Source organism: Hippichthys cyanospilos, chromosome 7 (assembly GCF_059441005.1).
Source record: "Hippichthys cyanospilos isolate Australia breed blue-spotted pipefish chromosome 7, RoL_Hcya_1.0, whole genome shotgun sequence".
Classification (NCBI taxonomy): Eukaryota; Metazoa; Chordata; class Actinopteri; order Syngnathiformes; family Syngnathidae; genus Hippichthys; species Hippichthys cyanospilos.
In genome coordinates, this window is record NC_142375.1 from 21,800,857 (window position 1) to 21,818,355 (window position 17,499).

Here is a 17,499-nt window from a genome sequence, read left to right on the forward strand (position 1 = left end):
TACCATTCTCACGGTATTTAACAATGAATGAGAGCGATAACCGAGCGGTTGTGCCAAGTTGAACTTTGATACTTTGTCACCATTCAGGTAAGGGCCCATAACCGTAATGGTAATATTTCACCATTTTGAAAGTTACCTTATTTAAAACCCTTCAAATCTGACAAAACGGTTTTGACAAAAACTTTTGTTTTCCCTCCTGCGTCGTCTGCCTTGGCGGTTTGCAGCGGGAGCTTCCTCTCCATGTGACTCGTACTCTTTGGCTGCCGCATCCAATCACGTCCATTTCCTAGCTTGTCGGCTACTGGACCTCTGTACGTTAGCGAACTACCGCAGCAATTTATTGTTCTTTATTACTGCCAATTTATTGTTCTTTATTACAGCCATTATTGCCCTTTCAGTGGTTTTTTTTCTTTTGTTTTATTGCCTACTTTATTATTTGCTCGATTGTGGAGTGTGTGCGTGTATATATATATATATATATATATATATATATATATATATATATATATATATATATATATATATATATATATATATATATATATATATATACAAATCATTTTTGAGTCATTTTCACACAGTAGCTTCGGCAAGGGTTGACTGTTTGATAACTAATAGTTGTGCCATGTTGAACATTGATATGTTGTCACCATCTTGGTGAAATTTCAGCTCCCTGGTGCCTTCTTTCAATGCTTTCCCTTTGATGTAAAAATCAAAGGATTGGATAAAATACTGCTCAAGTGTTAAAAAAAAAAAAAAAAATATATATATATATATATATATATATATATATATATATATATATATATATATATATTTCATTTTCAAATATAACTTTATATGATCAAGTAAAACGGCTACAAAAAATATTTTTAAATTATGTATTTTATAGCTGTTTTATCAATACTGCGATAGCGTGATATTGTTATCATACCGTCAGATTCTGATATGGTCCCATGCTTATCACCATCTGGGTGAAATTTCAGCTCCCCGGTGTCTTCTTTCAATGCTTTGATGTGAAACACCTTCGATCTAAAGAACAAAGAATTAGACAAAAGACCGGCCAAAGGTTAAAGAAGGTTTTTTTTTTTCCTCATGCAAATAGATTTGTAAACCTACTTTTCAATAAGATTGATTGGAATAATTGATTGGAATTGGAATTATGTCATATGTCCTTTCAGTATATTTTGTATTTTTTTTTCCACAACAAAAATAAAATAAGAGAAATGGGATAAAAATGAAGATTTTTTGCTGGATGGCTGCGGGTATTTTTGGGAAGCTAACTTCCGCGATAAACGAGGGAACGCTGCTCACTGTGCCGCCCAGGTTGGTGTCTGTAAACAATATGGCCGCCACTCATTCTAAAAATAGCTCTTTTAGTTTTCTCATGTCCGAGAAACTTTGCCTAGCAACAAGTGACCAGGATAACTTGGACTAATATAATTGAAATGTGTTTAGGTCCCGATCGTCACACACCACATTGTTTGGCCACATTATTTTGCTGTCATTTTTGATAGTCGAGGAAGGGCAAAAAAAAAAAAAAGGTTCCAGCCAGCGGTGAAGCGCACTCACCACTTGTTGTCTATTTTTTTTTTTCCCTCGGGTAAATAAAGCAGTTTTCTGGTCGGGATTACACCCTGTCTTGGTGTGAGGTCCTTTTCGGCGAGGGAGGGGTGCGCGCGTAGGGTGGGGTGGGGGGGGGGCAGTGCCTGCTCGCGTGCTTTTATCTAAAATGTTTTCTATTTCTGCCTTTTGGAGAGACACTTTGGGCAGAAAGAAACCAGGTTTTTCCTGCTTTTTTTTTTTCCTCCGAGGGCGTGCTGGGGACTTTTCTCAGCATTGTGGTGAGATTTATTCGAGGAGGCTGCATTTTTCCCTGATTTGCCGCTTTGTTCTCGGTAAGTAGTTCCAGCTCCCCCGGACCCCCAACCCTGACTCACACACACGTTTTCTGACTGTGTGTGAGCGCGTGTGTGTGTGCGCGAGGCGGGCCGCGTTGTGACACCTGCTGTTGGGAAAAATAGGGTCAGTAGCGGGGCCCTCCAGCCAGCAGCTGCTTGTTCTCACTGCGAGACCCCCAACAAGCGGAAGAATGCAACGCCCCCTGCCTACAGCGCCACGCACTGCGCTTGTTATCGCAAATACCAAGACGGTAATAATCAGGAATAAACACATCCGCGATCTAGCACCTGTGGATTCATCTCCATTTTTTTATGCTTGCTTTTTTTTGGAGGGGGGGGTTAAAATCCTATAGATATGTAGAAATATACAGTACAGTGGACCCCCGGGTTACGGCATCCCTGGCTTGCATTTATTTCAAGTTTTCTCGTCCCCTTTATGACATATTTCCCGCTTTACGGCATCAAGGACTCTGTCATGACCTGTGGGGTTGGCTGTGTTTGTTGTTTTGCCTCCCTCTTCAGGCGTTTTGAGATCATTGCTTTTATTTTCTGTTTGCGTCAAACTGCCTGTGACTGCACGCAGGGCTTATTGGGCGTCATCATTCCAGCGTCCCTAAAATGCCGATATGCTAAAGACCTGATCTTAGGATATCGTATTTATAGTGCATTTTATTGCTTAATTCCAACGTTAATTGGTTAGCCATGGCTCCTTTTTTATTTTTTTTTTACTGGATTTTACTGATTTTACTGGATATTTTATATATATATATATATATATATATATATATATATATATATATATATATATATATATATATATATATATATATATATGTGAAAAGTTGTAGCATCACCACAAATCTTGACGCCTTAACACACTCAAACTTTACCAATATCCCAAGAAAAACACACATACACGAAAATTTCTTCTGCAGGGTCACGCGTTGTCCTCGGGAAAGGGAAGACGGGGAAGGTGGCCTTGGGGGAGGTTCTCCGCTGTAATTGCAGGGTGCTGGAGGTTGAGGTGTGACCCTGTCAAATGAAAGACGACATAAATAACGCCAAAAAAAAAAAAAGTACATTAAAGCGCTACAATTCACAAACTAGGCCTTGGAAGAGCATTTTGGATGAAAATGCTCGCACTCTCATAAACACACGTACGCACAAAACAGACGTGAGGAGGACATTCTTGGACTTGCAAGGATGTTGTTGCACGTGTTTAGCGAGTCGACGCGCAGGTGCACATGAAAGGAAAAATGGGACTTGGTACAGACAGGAAGAGGAAATAGCTGAGCAAAATGCCCACCAAAGTGGTCTGCGTGCTTCAAGACCACATGCAGAACTGAGGTTGGGGTGGGGGGGGGGGGGGGGGGTCACAAACTCCAGGGGACACACGCACACACAATAAATAATAACAAATAAACTACAAAATAAGAGTTAAAAAATCCAAATTTGTTTTCTTGTCTCACTCTCTGAAAACAGTCAGCTGAAAAATAACCCAAATATGATTTAAAAAAAAAAAAAAACTTTTGGGGGAAACATGAATGACTGACAAGTTAAGCCCATCGTCTTTTGATTCAATTTGGGTTATTTTGGACCCAACAGTTTTTTGAATGTATGAACATGATAACCCAAATTGGGTGAAGAAAGAATTGACCCAAATCCTCTTTAGACCCAATTTGGGTTAGTTGTCACCCAACAGTTTTTTTTTTAAGTTAAACAAAGACACTTGCCAAACAATTGGGTAAAAAATGACCAAAATAGGGTAAAAAAAAAGGATTGACCCAACATGTTTTGAGATGAAATTATTAACTCAAAAAGTTGGGTTACTCCTCTACTAACCCAATTTGGGTTATTTATTGTTGAGTTAAAAACATGGATCTTAAAAATTTGAAAACAGGTTGTTCAAAAATAACCCAAATAGGGTCGAAAAAGGATTGACCCAACGGTTCAAATTGGGTCGAGAAAACCCAATGTTTTTGGGTAAAATTATGAATTGAAAAGTTGGATATATATATATATATATATATATATATATATATATATATATATATATATATATATATATATATATATATACACACTTTGCATTTCGCAGAAACTGTGTGCGGAAGGGCCTGATGTCCGTATTGATTCCGGACCTGGGCGAGCAAGTATGAGCGAGCGAGCGAGCGAGCGTTTGCCGCCTCTTTGCTTTCCTTTGGCGCTTTTGCATCATTGCATCATCATATTAGGCACGGCAGCAGCCTTTAGACATGGAGCTTTGCGCGGATTAGCATGCGACGCAGGCGGCCCTGCGTAACAACCAAAACAAGGATTAGCGCTGCGGCGAAGGCGATGCTAAAAAAAAAAACGAGAAAAAAAAATGCAGCGCCAAGGAAGGAGTGAATAGGCAATATTTTTTTTCTTCCCATGTTGATGCTGTTTACTCATTTCCATTTTGGGAGAGGATTTATTTGGAGCCCAATTGGATGCCTTTCAGTCATTGTGTGTGGGTTTGAAATTTTTGTTTTTAGAGCGTAGCCAGTTTGGCAAGTTAGCTTGTAGCTCTTGTTAATAATCCAAGGTTTCACAGTGAGATTAAATTTTTTAATTATATTATTATTATATAAATATTTAATACAAATTCTTATATAATTTTGTATTATTATATTTTTGTTTGATGATTTGATTTTTGTATGATACTACACGTTACTAATAAGTATATAAAATTGTGATGTGTCTACCTGGGATTTTTCAGGTATTAGCTCATTAGCATAGGTTTCTATTGTCCACCATACGAGGATTCCGCCTTATTTTATGTATATATATATATATATATATATATATATATATATATATATATATATATATATATATATATATATATATATATACATCCAAAACTTATTTTCTGCGTATTTTATTGCTCAGCCCTAGTAGCATGTAGTAAAAAATGGCCAACTGTGAGAAGTGAAATGTTAGCTTAGCTTGTTAGCATGTAGACTAGTCTATGTTGTCATACATTTGGGTGTCCCGCGGCTTACATATCATCACATCTTTTTTTCATATCGAAAAAAATTGGAGCAATACAATTTTAGACTTTAAAAAGAATATTTTAAACCATAATACTATACAAAAATAATTGGTTGAAAATGAGCACGTGACCAAAAGAAATGGTTTCTGCCATAACAGCCTTGACTGACTAAAACTGTACTTAAATCTATGGGGTATAATCGGTGTATAATTTTTTCTCATTCAATTCCTGTGTCATTTTTACCTGCTCTGCGACGGGGGTCTTCACATGACAGATTGAGCCTCAGCGGGACGCTACATTGCATCACTTCGAGGACAAGACTCAGTATTGAGGTCTGAACGCGTAAACAAGAGGCCAATCTACAAAACATGAAAACATGAACACGAATTCAAAAAACAACAACAGAAGACATGAATTTAACACCAGTGCGCTATTAGCAGTTAGCATCGCTAATTTTCGCTTCATTGAATCACTCATGACTTTATATGTTAGCAACTTTTTGCTAGCTGTTATTTTCATGTACTTGTGTTCTTTGGGTGTAGCTGTCAAGCTAGCTGACGGGTTGCTAATTATCAGGACGGGGTGCGTGGGAAGAGCAGCGGTGTTTGTACGCTAATGATGAACATTTTAGTTCATTTACAGTACTGTGAAGAAGTGTGTCCCTTATTCCTGATGTGTTCTGTTGTACTGTTGACCGGTCCCGGTCCGCGGCCCGTTGGTCAGTGAAACCTGCTGTGAGCACCAAGTTGGGGAGAAATGAGGAGTCTGTTAAAAAAAAAGGACGATTGGAAGATCGTTTGAATCTACTGAGATTCTCTACCTCTGTAATAGAGTGGTGTTGTTTGTATGCTATAGACTCCATTTACTGCCACCTAGAGTATGGGAGAATATCGTCTGACTACGGGGGGGAAAGCCGCACTGCAGGCTTGTTTTCGCGTAGTGAATTTCAGTGCAACGGAAATGCAGAAAAGAACATTTCATATTCCGCAGCAGAAGATTTTTCCTTCAAGGGGGAAGGAAGAAACAAGGAAAGGCTTCAATACCTGAAGATTTTTCACACTGCGGGGTTATTTTTGCTCATTTCGTTGCAGAGGAGTTTTACTGCATTTTTGCATGTGTAATATATGACACTCCGGCTTTACAGCAAAACCTAATTACATTACTTTTGTAATGCATTACAACCAACACTGGGGATAAATAATGCAAAAACGCAGAAATCATGAAGGGGTGAATATTTTTTCAAAGAACTGAGCGAACCATATTCTCCCTAGTGCTCTTATCGGATCAAAACACCCCCAAAACGGCATTCAAACATCAATGGATGGACGTTGATGTTGGTGTTTACAAGTTTGGAGCCAGCTCAAATGTTTGGTATACAGTCCCCGTCCGTGTTTATTCCCAGTCCAGTTTTGGGAAGCGATAGACCATCGGACCTCGGAGGCTCCGCTGGGAGAAAAGAACCATTCCAAAAAAAATGCAAACTTTTGATTCACGCAGCTGATATATGACGTATAAACTCACATAGATTGAAGAGTTTGGATTGGATGCCAGTGGACAAGACGAGGGTTGCGTTACCACTCACAATATTGTGTGTGTGTGTGTGTGTGTGTGTGTGTGTGTGTGTGTGTGAGGCAGTGAGGTGGGTGGTCTGCACTCGCTATCATTAAACAAGCCAAAACCTCATTGGTATTTTCAGACGGAAATTAATATCTACACCGTGTGTATGTGTGTGTGTGTGCTTCCGCAGGAAAAAAAAAAAAGTGTAGTGGAAAAGGATCACCCACATTTTCCCATGTTTATCAGCATCCTTGCTTTTTTTTTTTATTTAAGAAAATATCTGAAAGCCACACCTCAGATGAACGTTTTTTTTTTCCATCTCAGGTTTGTTTTTAACCCTTGAGCAGTATTTTGTCCGATCCTTTGATCTTTACATCAAAGGGCAAACATTGAAAGAAGGCACCAGGGAGCTGAAATTTCACCAAGATGGTGGCAACATATCAATGTTCAACATGGCACATCTCACAAAAGATATCATTTAAAAATCTTTTTGGGCGAATTGCTGTTTTTCTACGTGATAAAAACAGTTTTATTTTTAAACAAAATATATAACACAGCATTTGTTAAAATAACAAACATTTACCATAATAAATTCAAATAAATATGTAAATAAAATTGAAACAAGCCTTTGGTGAGCAACACGAGCTTTGCTCACCAATAAACATATACACGAATTATTTCTGATTGAGCACATCCTATTTTGACTGAAATATGGGCACTTAATTCGTATAAAATAATATTTAAAAAAATGATCAATCATTCAACTATTAAGTGTACTATTCTGTGTTTCTGTGTATCAATTAATACTGTAGTACAATGTGGATTTTCATTTTGCATTGACTGCCCCTCGAGTTCATTTTAGCTAAGATAGCCAAAGTTTATGATAGTGTGTATATGCCAAAAGACTGGAATTAATAAACGCCAAATGGAATACATTTCCGCGTTCTCTAACCGGAGCACTCGGCTGCTTACCTTGTCGCTCTTAATTGAATCGGCTGGAGACGTCATAACGTTTACGTGGTCCTCTCCGTTTTATCTTGTGTGTGAACAAGGATGGACTCGAACGTTGGTTCAGTCTGCTCACTTCTTTTATTGAAAACAATGCCGTGACAACCTCAGCTAAGATGAGCTGCTGTTAGCTGCAACAGGGACTGGCTGCTAACAGCCAACTGACATCCGGGGGGTTCCGGTCCCCTTTAACAGTGAAAAACGGGGGAATCACTGTAATTCATCTTGTTTTGAGATATTTTTAGACTCCCCCCAATAAAAAACAAGTACAGTGGACCCCCACCATACGAAATTATCGTCACCTGGCGTGCAATAGGAACCTATGCTAATTAGCTAACACGTGCAAAACCCAAGGTAAAATTTGAGGAACAAAATAGTATAGTAAGTACTACATATATGTAATATACATGTATACAATGAAATAACATCATAAATAACAAATATATAAAGAAAATAATGAATTTTGATTTACCTTTCGAGCAGTGCTTCTCAAATAGTGGGGAGGGATGGTGATGCCGACCAATAGCAGACCAGCATCTTAGTGACGTCGCACCAACAAATAGCACACCAGCATTTTAGTGCGGTGATGCAAATGCAGGTTTTTTTTTTAAATAACTTTATTTAACAACTTCAATTTTACCAGTCACAGAGTGATACACACGCACACTCCGTTATATATATATATATATATATATATATATATATATATATATATATATATTATTGTATAAGTTTGAATTTTGTAATTGTTGTCGATGCCATAAAACGGGAAAAATGGCGTAACAAGACGACAAAAAACTTCGTATTTTACTTCATAACGTAAAAATAACATAAGCAAGGGAGTCCGCAACCCGGGGGTCCGCTGCACTTGGGTATGAATGTCTGGAGTCTTAAAAAAAAATATCAAAATATGTCTGGGAATGAATGATTTAATAACAACAGTTTTTTTTTGTACAAAAAGAGTATCTTATTTATTCTCGCTTCTTTCCTCTTGAAAGTAAACACCGAAAACACTTGAGACATGCTATAAATTTTAATAGACATATTGATATTTCTGAAGAGAAAGTTATAACCCCTAAATTGTATTTACAATACAATGAATAATAAAAAACATTATTTAAAAAAAAAAACAAAATGCACACATACAGTACAAAGACATAATTAAATAATTATTATCTCATTTTGTGTAACTACTACTTAAATAATGAAAATGGTTATTCTATTCACACCATGCCATCTCAGCAGCTACAATGCAACAACGTTCACATTAAGTGCTAAAAAAAAAAAAAAAATCTTTTTCAATTTTACAGCATAGAAATTCCATTGTGGACTCATTTTCGCCCAGGTAGACTCAATATGTCAGCAAACGCACCGACGAGGTCATTAAAAAAAAAAAAAAAAAAGACATTGTGATAGCATTTGATGACAAACAAACGCTAGCATGGCAAAAGCGTAGCTGAATATTGGGGGAAGGGCGTTTAAAAAGCCAGCTACAACTACACAAATTGGACACGAAGCTTGACGTAAAATGGATTTTTATAAACACCGATCTCTCCCATATATTATTACACTTAGAAAAATAAAACCCCCTCTATCATAACAATAATAACAATTCTATGTTTTTTGTATTTATTTTATTTGCATTTTTTTTTTAACAATGTTAAGCAATGGTTGGTAAGCACTATAAGGGGAATATACATGGCCATACACTAGCTTTTCTCTTCCCTTTGTGATTTGGACATCCACTAGCCCCTTTTACACGGAAAAAAAAAACACACCCACAAAATTTGTTAGTTAGAAGGATTACACACATGGGGGAAAAAAAAAAACGGTTTCTAAAGCTTTTGGATAATCTTGTATAAACCCGGGTCAAATTGACCCAGGATGTTGTGACTATTCCGGGGAAACAAACGCAACACAAGCATATATTTAGTGTTGCCTTTTTGTTTCTTTTTGAGTTAAAAAAAAAAAGGGTTCCAAGTGTATTTTTGACACTTTCGGATAAATGCACATACCTCCCTCCGGGTCATATTGACCCAGAGGCAATATTACTATTCTTGAGAACTGAACACGTCACTGATAAAAAGCAAACACATTGGATTTGGATTATTCACATTTGGGTGACTAAAGGCGCGCCGGGTTAAAACGACCCAGGGACATTATTGCCGTTCTTGCTATTTCTCTGTGTGAAAGCCTGTTTGCTGGATTCTGTGTCGGTGTCAGGGTGTTGAAATGGGATGCTGCGTTGCTGTATGAAAGCAAAGTTTCTTTGAAAAGACATTCTTTATCTCCTTTCATGACCGTGACAATTTTACAGAGGTCCGTTATATGTGTGTAGACGTTTGTGGTAATATCCTGCCTTTGCTGGCTTCTGTGTGAAAGGCAAAGGCGTAAAAACGCTGGCACCGAGCCCTTTTGCAAGTCTCCGTGTGAAAGAAGCTGGCGGTGGGAGGTTTGTTAAGGCAAAAGGGGGCAAAAGTTTTTTTTTTTTTCATGAATGCAGAGCTGGAAGGTGTGTGTGTGTGTGTGTGTGTGTGTGTGTGTGTGTGTTGGGGGGGGGGGATCAGCCATCCAGCATCTTTTTTCATCCTGTGATGAAAATGTCCAAGAGTTGCGAAAACAGTCTTGTGTACAAAAGTCATGACGACATCAAGGCAAAACTTCTTGTGTGGAGTTTGCATGTTCTCCCCGAGCCTGTGTGGGTTCCCTCCGGGCACTTCCTCACACATTCCAAAAACATGCATGGCAAGTGTATTAGACACAGGGTCCTTAGGTGTGACTGGATGAGTGTTGGGTTAGGGTTAGGGCGGGCATTTTCCGGGGGCAAGTAGCTTATCGTCCAGTGGGGAAGCGTAATATCCGGTGATGTCGATGAAAGGCAGCTGTGAAGGGGATCCTTTTTTTTCCCCCCAATGTTAGCGTGGGCTTAAAAACGAAAAGAAAAAAAAAATATATACCTCGTTGGCCAGTGGCGCTAGGTAGCTGGATGTAGACGGGGAGGATGAAGATCTCTATACGATGTAGCTCGTCAGGTCCAGGAGGTACGACGTCATGTCGATGATGTGATCCAGGAGGCCGTCCTTCTCCTGGTCGTTGGGCATGCCCCGCTCGCTCTGCTCGCACTGGTCGCCCGAGTAGCCGCTTTTGCACAGGCACTTGTTGGGCTCCATGCACACGCCACCGTTGCGGCAGTTTGGCTGGCATTTGGCTGGAAGGGGACGGACAGTACAGTATTGAGCCATCAGACGTATAAAGTCAGCAGGGGGACGCGGGACGAGATCTCGCCAGATTAGGAGGCTTGGCACAAGATGCTTTTACTTGGAGAGTGCATTTCTTAATGCCCTGACAGTAAAACTCGCCAAATAACGTATGGACACAAACGCTTGTATTTTTGACATGAAGGCTTTCACTGGGAATCAATGGGGGGAAAAAAACACTCGGGAGCTGAAATTTCCAGCAGATGATTAAAACGTAAAATTTCAAAATACAATGATTCCGACATTTCTCGCTGGATCTGCGAGATTTTGTGTACAAAAATATTAACTGTCCAAATTTTGGACCATATAAAACCATTATAATTACAGTTTTTGAGATGCATTTTCATCGGATTTAAGACACTGTTCTTCCGGCCATTTTTGCAATATTCTGTTGAGCGGCGGTCAAACTATGTCAGCAGACAGAAAATTCTTTGTTGACGTGTTTCATCTCAAGACAGTAGGTGGTGGTAGAGACCAGTTAATGGCTATATCTTCAAGTGTCAAGTGATAATAAATTTAACCTACATATGTATGGATAGAAGTGATGCCATTGAACAATTTGGGTGGTTAAAAGAACAAAAGTATTCATAAATAACTAATCCTTACACCTTTAAAAGCTTTACAAAATGCAAAAAAAAAAAAAAAATGCAATGTGTCTGTTAAACGGCAGGACCCGATACAACACAACATTGTCCTGGTCGCGATCGCCAATCAGAGCACTAAAAACATTATACTGGCATTATATTGTGCTGCGCCCGTTGCCAACATTTAGCACGGAATATAGCATAAATTAGCCGCTAGCTAGCCAAATTGCAACAATGAAATGAGAATCCCCTAATTCAGCTGTCAGCAACATGCGCTTCCGGAGCCGCATGTGGCTCTTTCGTTCTTATGTTGCGCCTCTCTGTGGTTTGGGAAAATGCTCGGTTCTGTTCAATTGCGTGGACGGCGTAAAAAGCCATTGCAGTCAAATCTCTTAGGGTGATGAGGGCAAAAACGAAGGAAACGCTATCTCCGTATCATTTTCTTTTTCTGCTGTTTGGAACATCGCCTCACTCGAAAGCTAATGTATTGTATAATGTAATGTATAATGTATGTAATGTAACATTCAATGTGACGTTTGTTTTCTTCACGTACCCCCGTTTGAGAAGCACTGCTCTAACAGCCAGGTCCATAAAAATCGGGGAATGGGCACAATTGTCATGTTTTTGGCTCGAAAAGGATTTCAAATGGAAACGGTGTTGGAATTTGTATATATGCCTGCTACTTTTGAAGGCAGAAGAAGAAACCGAGACAAACGAACAGCCATTAATCAAACTTTTCATTTTGTAATACTTGGTTGCAAATCCTTTGCAGTTAATTACGGCCTCGAGTCTGGAATGCACATGTCACCAGATGCTGGATTTCATCCGTGATGATGCTTTGCAAGTTTTTCCCCTCGGTTTCGTCCTCAGCAAGAAAAGTGCATGCTCAGTGGGATTCGGGTCGGTGATTAACCTGGCTGTTGCGCAACATTCCACTTTTTTTGTCTTGAAAATTTTTCGGTTGCTTTTACGGTATGTCTTGGGTTAATGTCCATCTGTATAGCGCCACGCAATTTTGAGCTGACTATAACCGGACCGTAAGATTGTCGGGAACACTTTAGAATTCATCCTACTTTTGTCATGAAGAAAACAAATTTCTTTGGCGGTCACACATGCCCACCTGCGCATAAAACAGCGAAGAGCCAATTGTCCGTTTACGTACGTACGTTACCTGTTTTTGTCGACTGTATGTTTGAGCATGTATATTTTAATGGGGTGCGCCCTAGGTATGTGTTAAGTACGGAAATGGCCTCATAATCGAAGCTGCATCTACGGTGAGCCGTACGGTGCAGAAAATACGGTACGTGTTTTCGTTCCTACATCGTTTACCTGATCGGGGAGTAAATATTAGGGATGGACGAGTGCCAATGACACTTTGGGGTGTCAAGCCAGTATCTGGCCTCATTTCAGGGTATTGGTAGTCACGATAGCAGAAGATACTAGTGGCGGCCGCTCTCTTGGAGCACTTTTACGATGTACCTTTTCAGGTGAAATTTTGTGAACGAAAAGCATTTGTGATATCGGCACTTGGTGTCAACATCTCAAGAGTTCAGTTCGTGTAATGGTATCGGACATCCCAAGCAGATACCTTCAAGTTAAAAACGGAGGGCGGTTTGTTTGTTCCCTTTCACTGCGGTGGACAAAGAACGGATTCCCGGACTGGACGTGCTAACTCCGGCCAGCGGACAACAAAGCAAACGACAAGCACGTCGGACTGCTATCTTGCTAGGACTGGGAAAGATGTTTGACACTTTTGGCATAACAGGCACTAAGGTCCTAACACATTGGATGAAATTTGAAGAAAACGAGCCTCACCAACACGGCACAAGGGCCCCTCCCAGCCAGGGCTGCAGCAGCATTTGCCAGTGGGAGTGCAGTGACCGTTTTTGCAGTGTCTGGAACAAGCTGTCATCAGCAGCTCAGGAGGCTCCACCTGACGCTGGCACTCCTTGGGGATGAGGGGCCTGGAACAGTTGGAAGAGGGGGCAGAGGCAAAGTTAGTTTGTGGGTGAACTTTGGTGGACATGTCTATCATAACAGAACCCGAGAACGTCTCCACGGCCCGTGGCTGAATTCAAATAGGAAGCTGGGAGAGATTTAAGTTTGAAGTTTTGGGCAAATTAGAGGTTTACAAAATAAAAAAATAAAAAAAAGATGAACAGATCCGAATGAATGTGTTCTAATACCATAAAAAATGATTGAAATAAGTGAAAAAAACGATGATTATAAAGGGCAACGTTTCCTTGTAAATCTTTGATGAACATCTTATCGTTTTACAAGGAAGCTACTGCATATACAGTAGCTAGCTATCGTGCAATGCTAACGCTATCGCTAGCAAGTTCACCTGAGGCAAAATTTTGACTGAAAATTTATTTGTAAACTCAAAACCTTTTCCGACACAGGCACAGTTTCAAATTATTTTGCTGGAGAAAAATTAGGCCAACAAGTCTTTTTTTTCTTTAACCCGACCATTTTTAGTATGCCTTAAAAAAACGATTCAACGAAACAATGCTAAAGTTTGAACAAATGTGTCATTTTTGCAGTCGTCCGAAAAGTGACGATTTTTGCGATAACGGGATTCCGTTGGATGCCGGCGGCTTGAAAATTGTCTTGCCATGTATAAGAAAACATTTCCACCTCTTATCACTTCTTTTATATATTTTATAGGGTCATTTTAAAAGTAATAATTTAGATTGATGCGTGGAGGTGAAGAAGGGGCAGATTCCCATGCTCTAATCAGCATCCAACTCCAGTCTCCTTCCCTTTGGGGGTGGCAGGCATTTTTTTTTTTTAAAGGAGTAAACTAGGGGAAAAAAACTAGAGAAAGAATCCCTAGGGGATTGTAGGCGTAAAGGGTGTGCGCAGGGGGGTTTTCTATGCCAAACACTGTTAATAGCAGGCGAGGGGTCAGTGGCGCAACTAAACGGTGCGTACGGGTGCCAGGGTTGCTGTGAAAACAGCACCTGCTGGTAACGCCACTTGACAAAGGCAGCTGGGTCAACAGCCACTGTGGGAATTTTGCAACTTTGGGAGGGGCGAGTACCACAAAGTCCTTGCGCTGGAAACACTTGCAAATGCTAATCGAAATATGATTAGAATAAGGCAAGGGTCCAGAGCCGCTTGGTTCGGATGCGTAGCATTTGAATTGCGGTCATTGACGTTTGAGTGATTGGCTAATAAGGCGGCATCTGTAGGGCGTGTTTGCTGCGACGGGACACGAAACGTGACGCGAGACAGCCAATCAGTTTCGGGAAGGGAAAAACAGGAAACATACATAAATATAGTACAGTGGGCCCCATGTTACGACATTAATCCGTTCCGCGGTTGGGCTCCTAAGGTGAATTCGCCGCATGGCGGGCAATCCAAACCTATGTTAAATAGCTAATGCGTTTAAAACCCCAGGTAAAAATATCAATATTGTACATACATATTCAAAATAGCTACCAAAATAGTATAGTAAGTGCTACGTATATATAATATACACGTATACAATCAGAAAACGTCATAAATAAAAAATATAGAAAGGATTTATTTACCTTTGAGTGGCGCTTGTTTTGGCCATATTCCCTAGTAAGGTTAGCCTAGGCTAGGCTAGCTTCATATTTCTTGATTATCTCCAGCTTGGTTTCCATATAAATCATCTTCTTCTCTCTTTGACATCACAAGCAATCTTGTGACTCATGGCTAACCCTTTCGACTTGAAATTAAGTCAAATAAAATGCACTATAAATACGCTTTTGTAACCACTCACAATCGAACAAAGCTTTTCCGTTCTCCATTAACCACGAAAAATGGGGCTCACTGTGTGTGTGTGTGTATATATATATATATATATATATATATATATATATAATCTTATATTATCTTATATTTTTTCATCTATAGCAGGTAGGTCTGGAACATCGACGCTAAATACGTTTTTGTAACCACTCACAATGGAACAAAGCTTTTCCGTTCCCCATTAACCACGAAAAATGAGGGATCACTGTATGTGAGTGTGTATATATATATATATATATATATATATATATATATATATTATCTTATATTATCTTATATTTTTTCATCTATAGCAGGTAGGTGTGGAACATCGACGCAAGCTTGACCGTATGTGCATTCTTGTGGAAAAAAATTGGTGTTAGAGGTTGCACGTTAAGTATATAAGAAGGAATTTTCCTGTTTGACAATCAACGTCACACAAGTCATATATCGGCGAACGTCTGCGGCTTCTTGTTTATACATATGTATTTATCTGAGTGCGTTTATGTATGTGTGTTTGCCGTGCGCAGATATAAACTGTGTGGGTGGCGGGCACATGCGAACGTGCACATCTGCGGGCCTGTGTGAGAGTGCGACGTGCTAAATCCCAGCATGGTGCCCCCCCCCCCCCCAAAAAAAAAAGTCCTTTATTTTTCTGTCTCTCGTAAATCTTTCAACGTCTCTCCACTGCGGTCCCCACTTCGACAAAGCTGCTTGAATAGAGGCTGCTACAATACACAGTAAATATTCTTCCACAATTCAAATAAGGAGTCGAGATACAAAAGATGGCCACCGCCTAACAAAGCTCGAAAAAAAAAAAAGAAACCGCACTAAGGAAAAGATCGTCAAAGCTTTCAATGATGAATATCTAAGTTGGGACGTGAAAAGTCGTGAAAGTTGTGAGATTGCAAAAAAAAAATGGGACACGTGGTTTAATGAATTGTGATGGTGTGAGGAAAAAAAAAAAGGGCAAGGCTCGAATAGTCGTGATTAAAATTTTGAAAGTTAGACCAAAAAAATTGCGGCAATGAAGTCATTAGGATATGAGACAAAAGTTTACGTAATGAAAAACGTGGGAATTTAACGTCATACAGATGTGCTTTTATGGGAACAAGTCGTAATGTTACAAGAAAAATGTTGTCTTTGGGACCGCAAAATCATAACGTTACAAGAGAAAAAATAAGTTAACAACAGTAAAATCATCATAATTTAAAAATAATGTTCGGAAATTGTCATGAAAAGGTCATAACTTCAGGAGAGAAAAAAAAAAGTACTTTTAGAACCGTAAGACAATATTTATTGTAATTGAGTCGTAAAAAAGTCGGAATTAAATCGTTTTGAGAAAAGGACGTTCGTGAGATTAAAATATATAATATCTGAAAAATACCAAAATAAATCACTAAAATGAGCTTGTATGTGTGCTTTTTAACGAGCAGGATTCAAGATTAAAGATAAGATTTACTGACCTGATTTTGACATTGGCGCATTCGTCAAAATTAGCGCGATTGGATTACTTCAATGACACCAAAAAAAAAAAAAAAAAAAAAACACACAAGCAATCCCTGACAAACAAAAACGTTTAAAAAAATCATACGTATTGTATTTTTCCCACTATAAACCGCAACCTCAAAATTTGAGCCCTGCGGTTTATAGTTCACACCTGTAAATGATCATAAATAAAAATCCATGTAGTACAGGTTGATTTTTTTTTAATAAATAAAATTGCTGTTTAGACTAATTTGACTTGGCACACACACTTTGCAAACAATACAAATTTTTCCCCCTCATTCTGTAAATGCTTTTAAAGGCGTAATAATTAGTTATTTAGGATTTTTTTTTTCCTTCAACCGCTCAAAGTGTCCAGTGGTATCAGTTCCAATTTATTAACGCCCACATAAAATTGAAACATGCTAAGGTCTGTGGAGTGACAATGACACTTAAGGACATAGCCATTAACTGGTCTCTACCGCCACCTACTGTCTTGAGGTGGAACACAAGTCAACAAAGAATGTTCTGTTTGCTGACATAGTTTGACCGCCGCTCAACGGAATGTTGCAAAAATCGCAGGATAATCAACGTAATAAATCCTATTAAAATGCATCTCAAAAATTAAGATTATAATGGTTTTATATGGTCCAAAATTTGGAAATTTTACATGTTTTAATCATCTGCTGGAAATTTCAGCTCCCTAGTGTTTTTCCCCATTGATTCTTTTATGATATAATAATATATATTTTTTTTTTTTTAAATTAAAGGAATTGCCATAATTTTTCACACAATGACACAAGGGTTAAAAGGAAGAAAACCTAAAGTAAATTTGCAAGCGAAAAAGTACTGGTCACGAATAAAACTTTGCAATCACCATGCTAAGAAAGCAGAACTTTCAATGTATAATATTATATAATTGAAATGTATAA

General features: G+C 38.9%; 1 protein-coding gene and 1 long non-coding RNA gene across 2 annotated transcripts in view; both read right to left on the reverse strand.

The window, feature by feature from the left end:
• Positions 1–898: 898 nt before the first annotated feature.
• On the reverse strand, positions 899–5,305 carry LOC148421600 (uncharacterized). The gene is made up of 3 exons (XR_015866271.1): positions 5,161–5,305; positions 2,818–2,933; positions 899–1,032 (listed from the first exon to the last, which is right to left on the reverse strand). It is a non-coding gene; the product is annotated as an uncharacterized LOC148421600 (long non-coding RNA).
• A 3,186-nt stretch (positions 5,306–8,491) lies between these two features.
• The window catches only part of hhip (hedgehog interacting protein), a 41,179-nt gene continuing 32,171 nt past the window's right edge, over positions 8,492–17,499 (reverse strand). Inside the window, exons 12-13 of the mRNA XM_088420415.1 lie at positions 13,139–13,287; positions 8,492–10,690 (exon numbers count right to left, since the gene is read on the reverse strand). Coding sequence (XP_088276541.1) covers positions 10,494–10,690; positions 13,139–13,287 — 346 coding nt within the window. The 3' untranslated portion in view covers positions 8,492–10,493. The remainder of the gene's footprint in view (positions 10,691–13,138; positions 13,288–17,499) is intronic.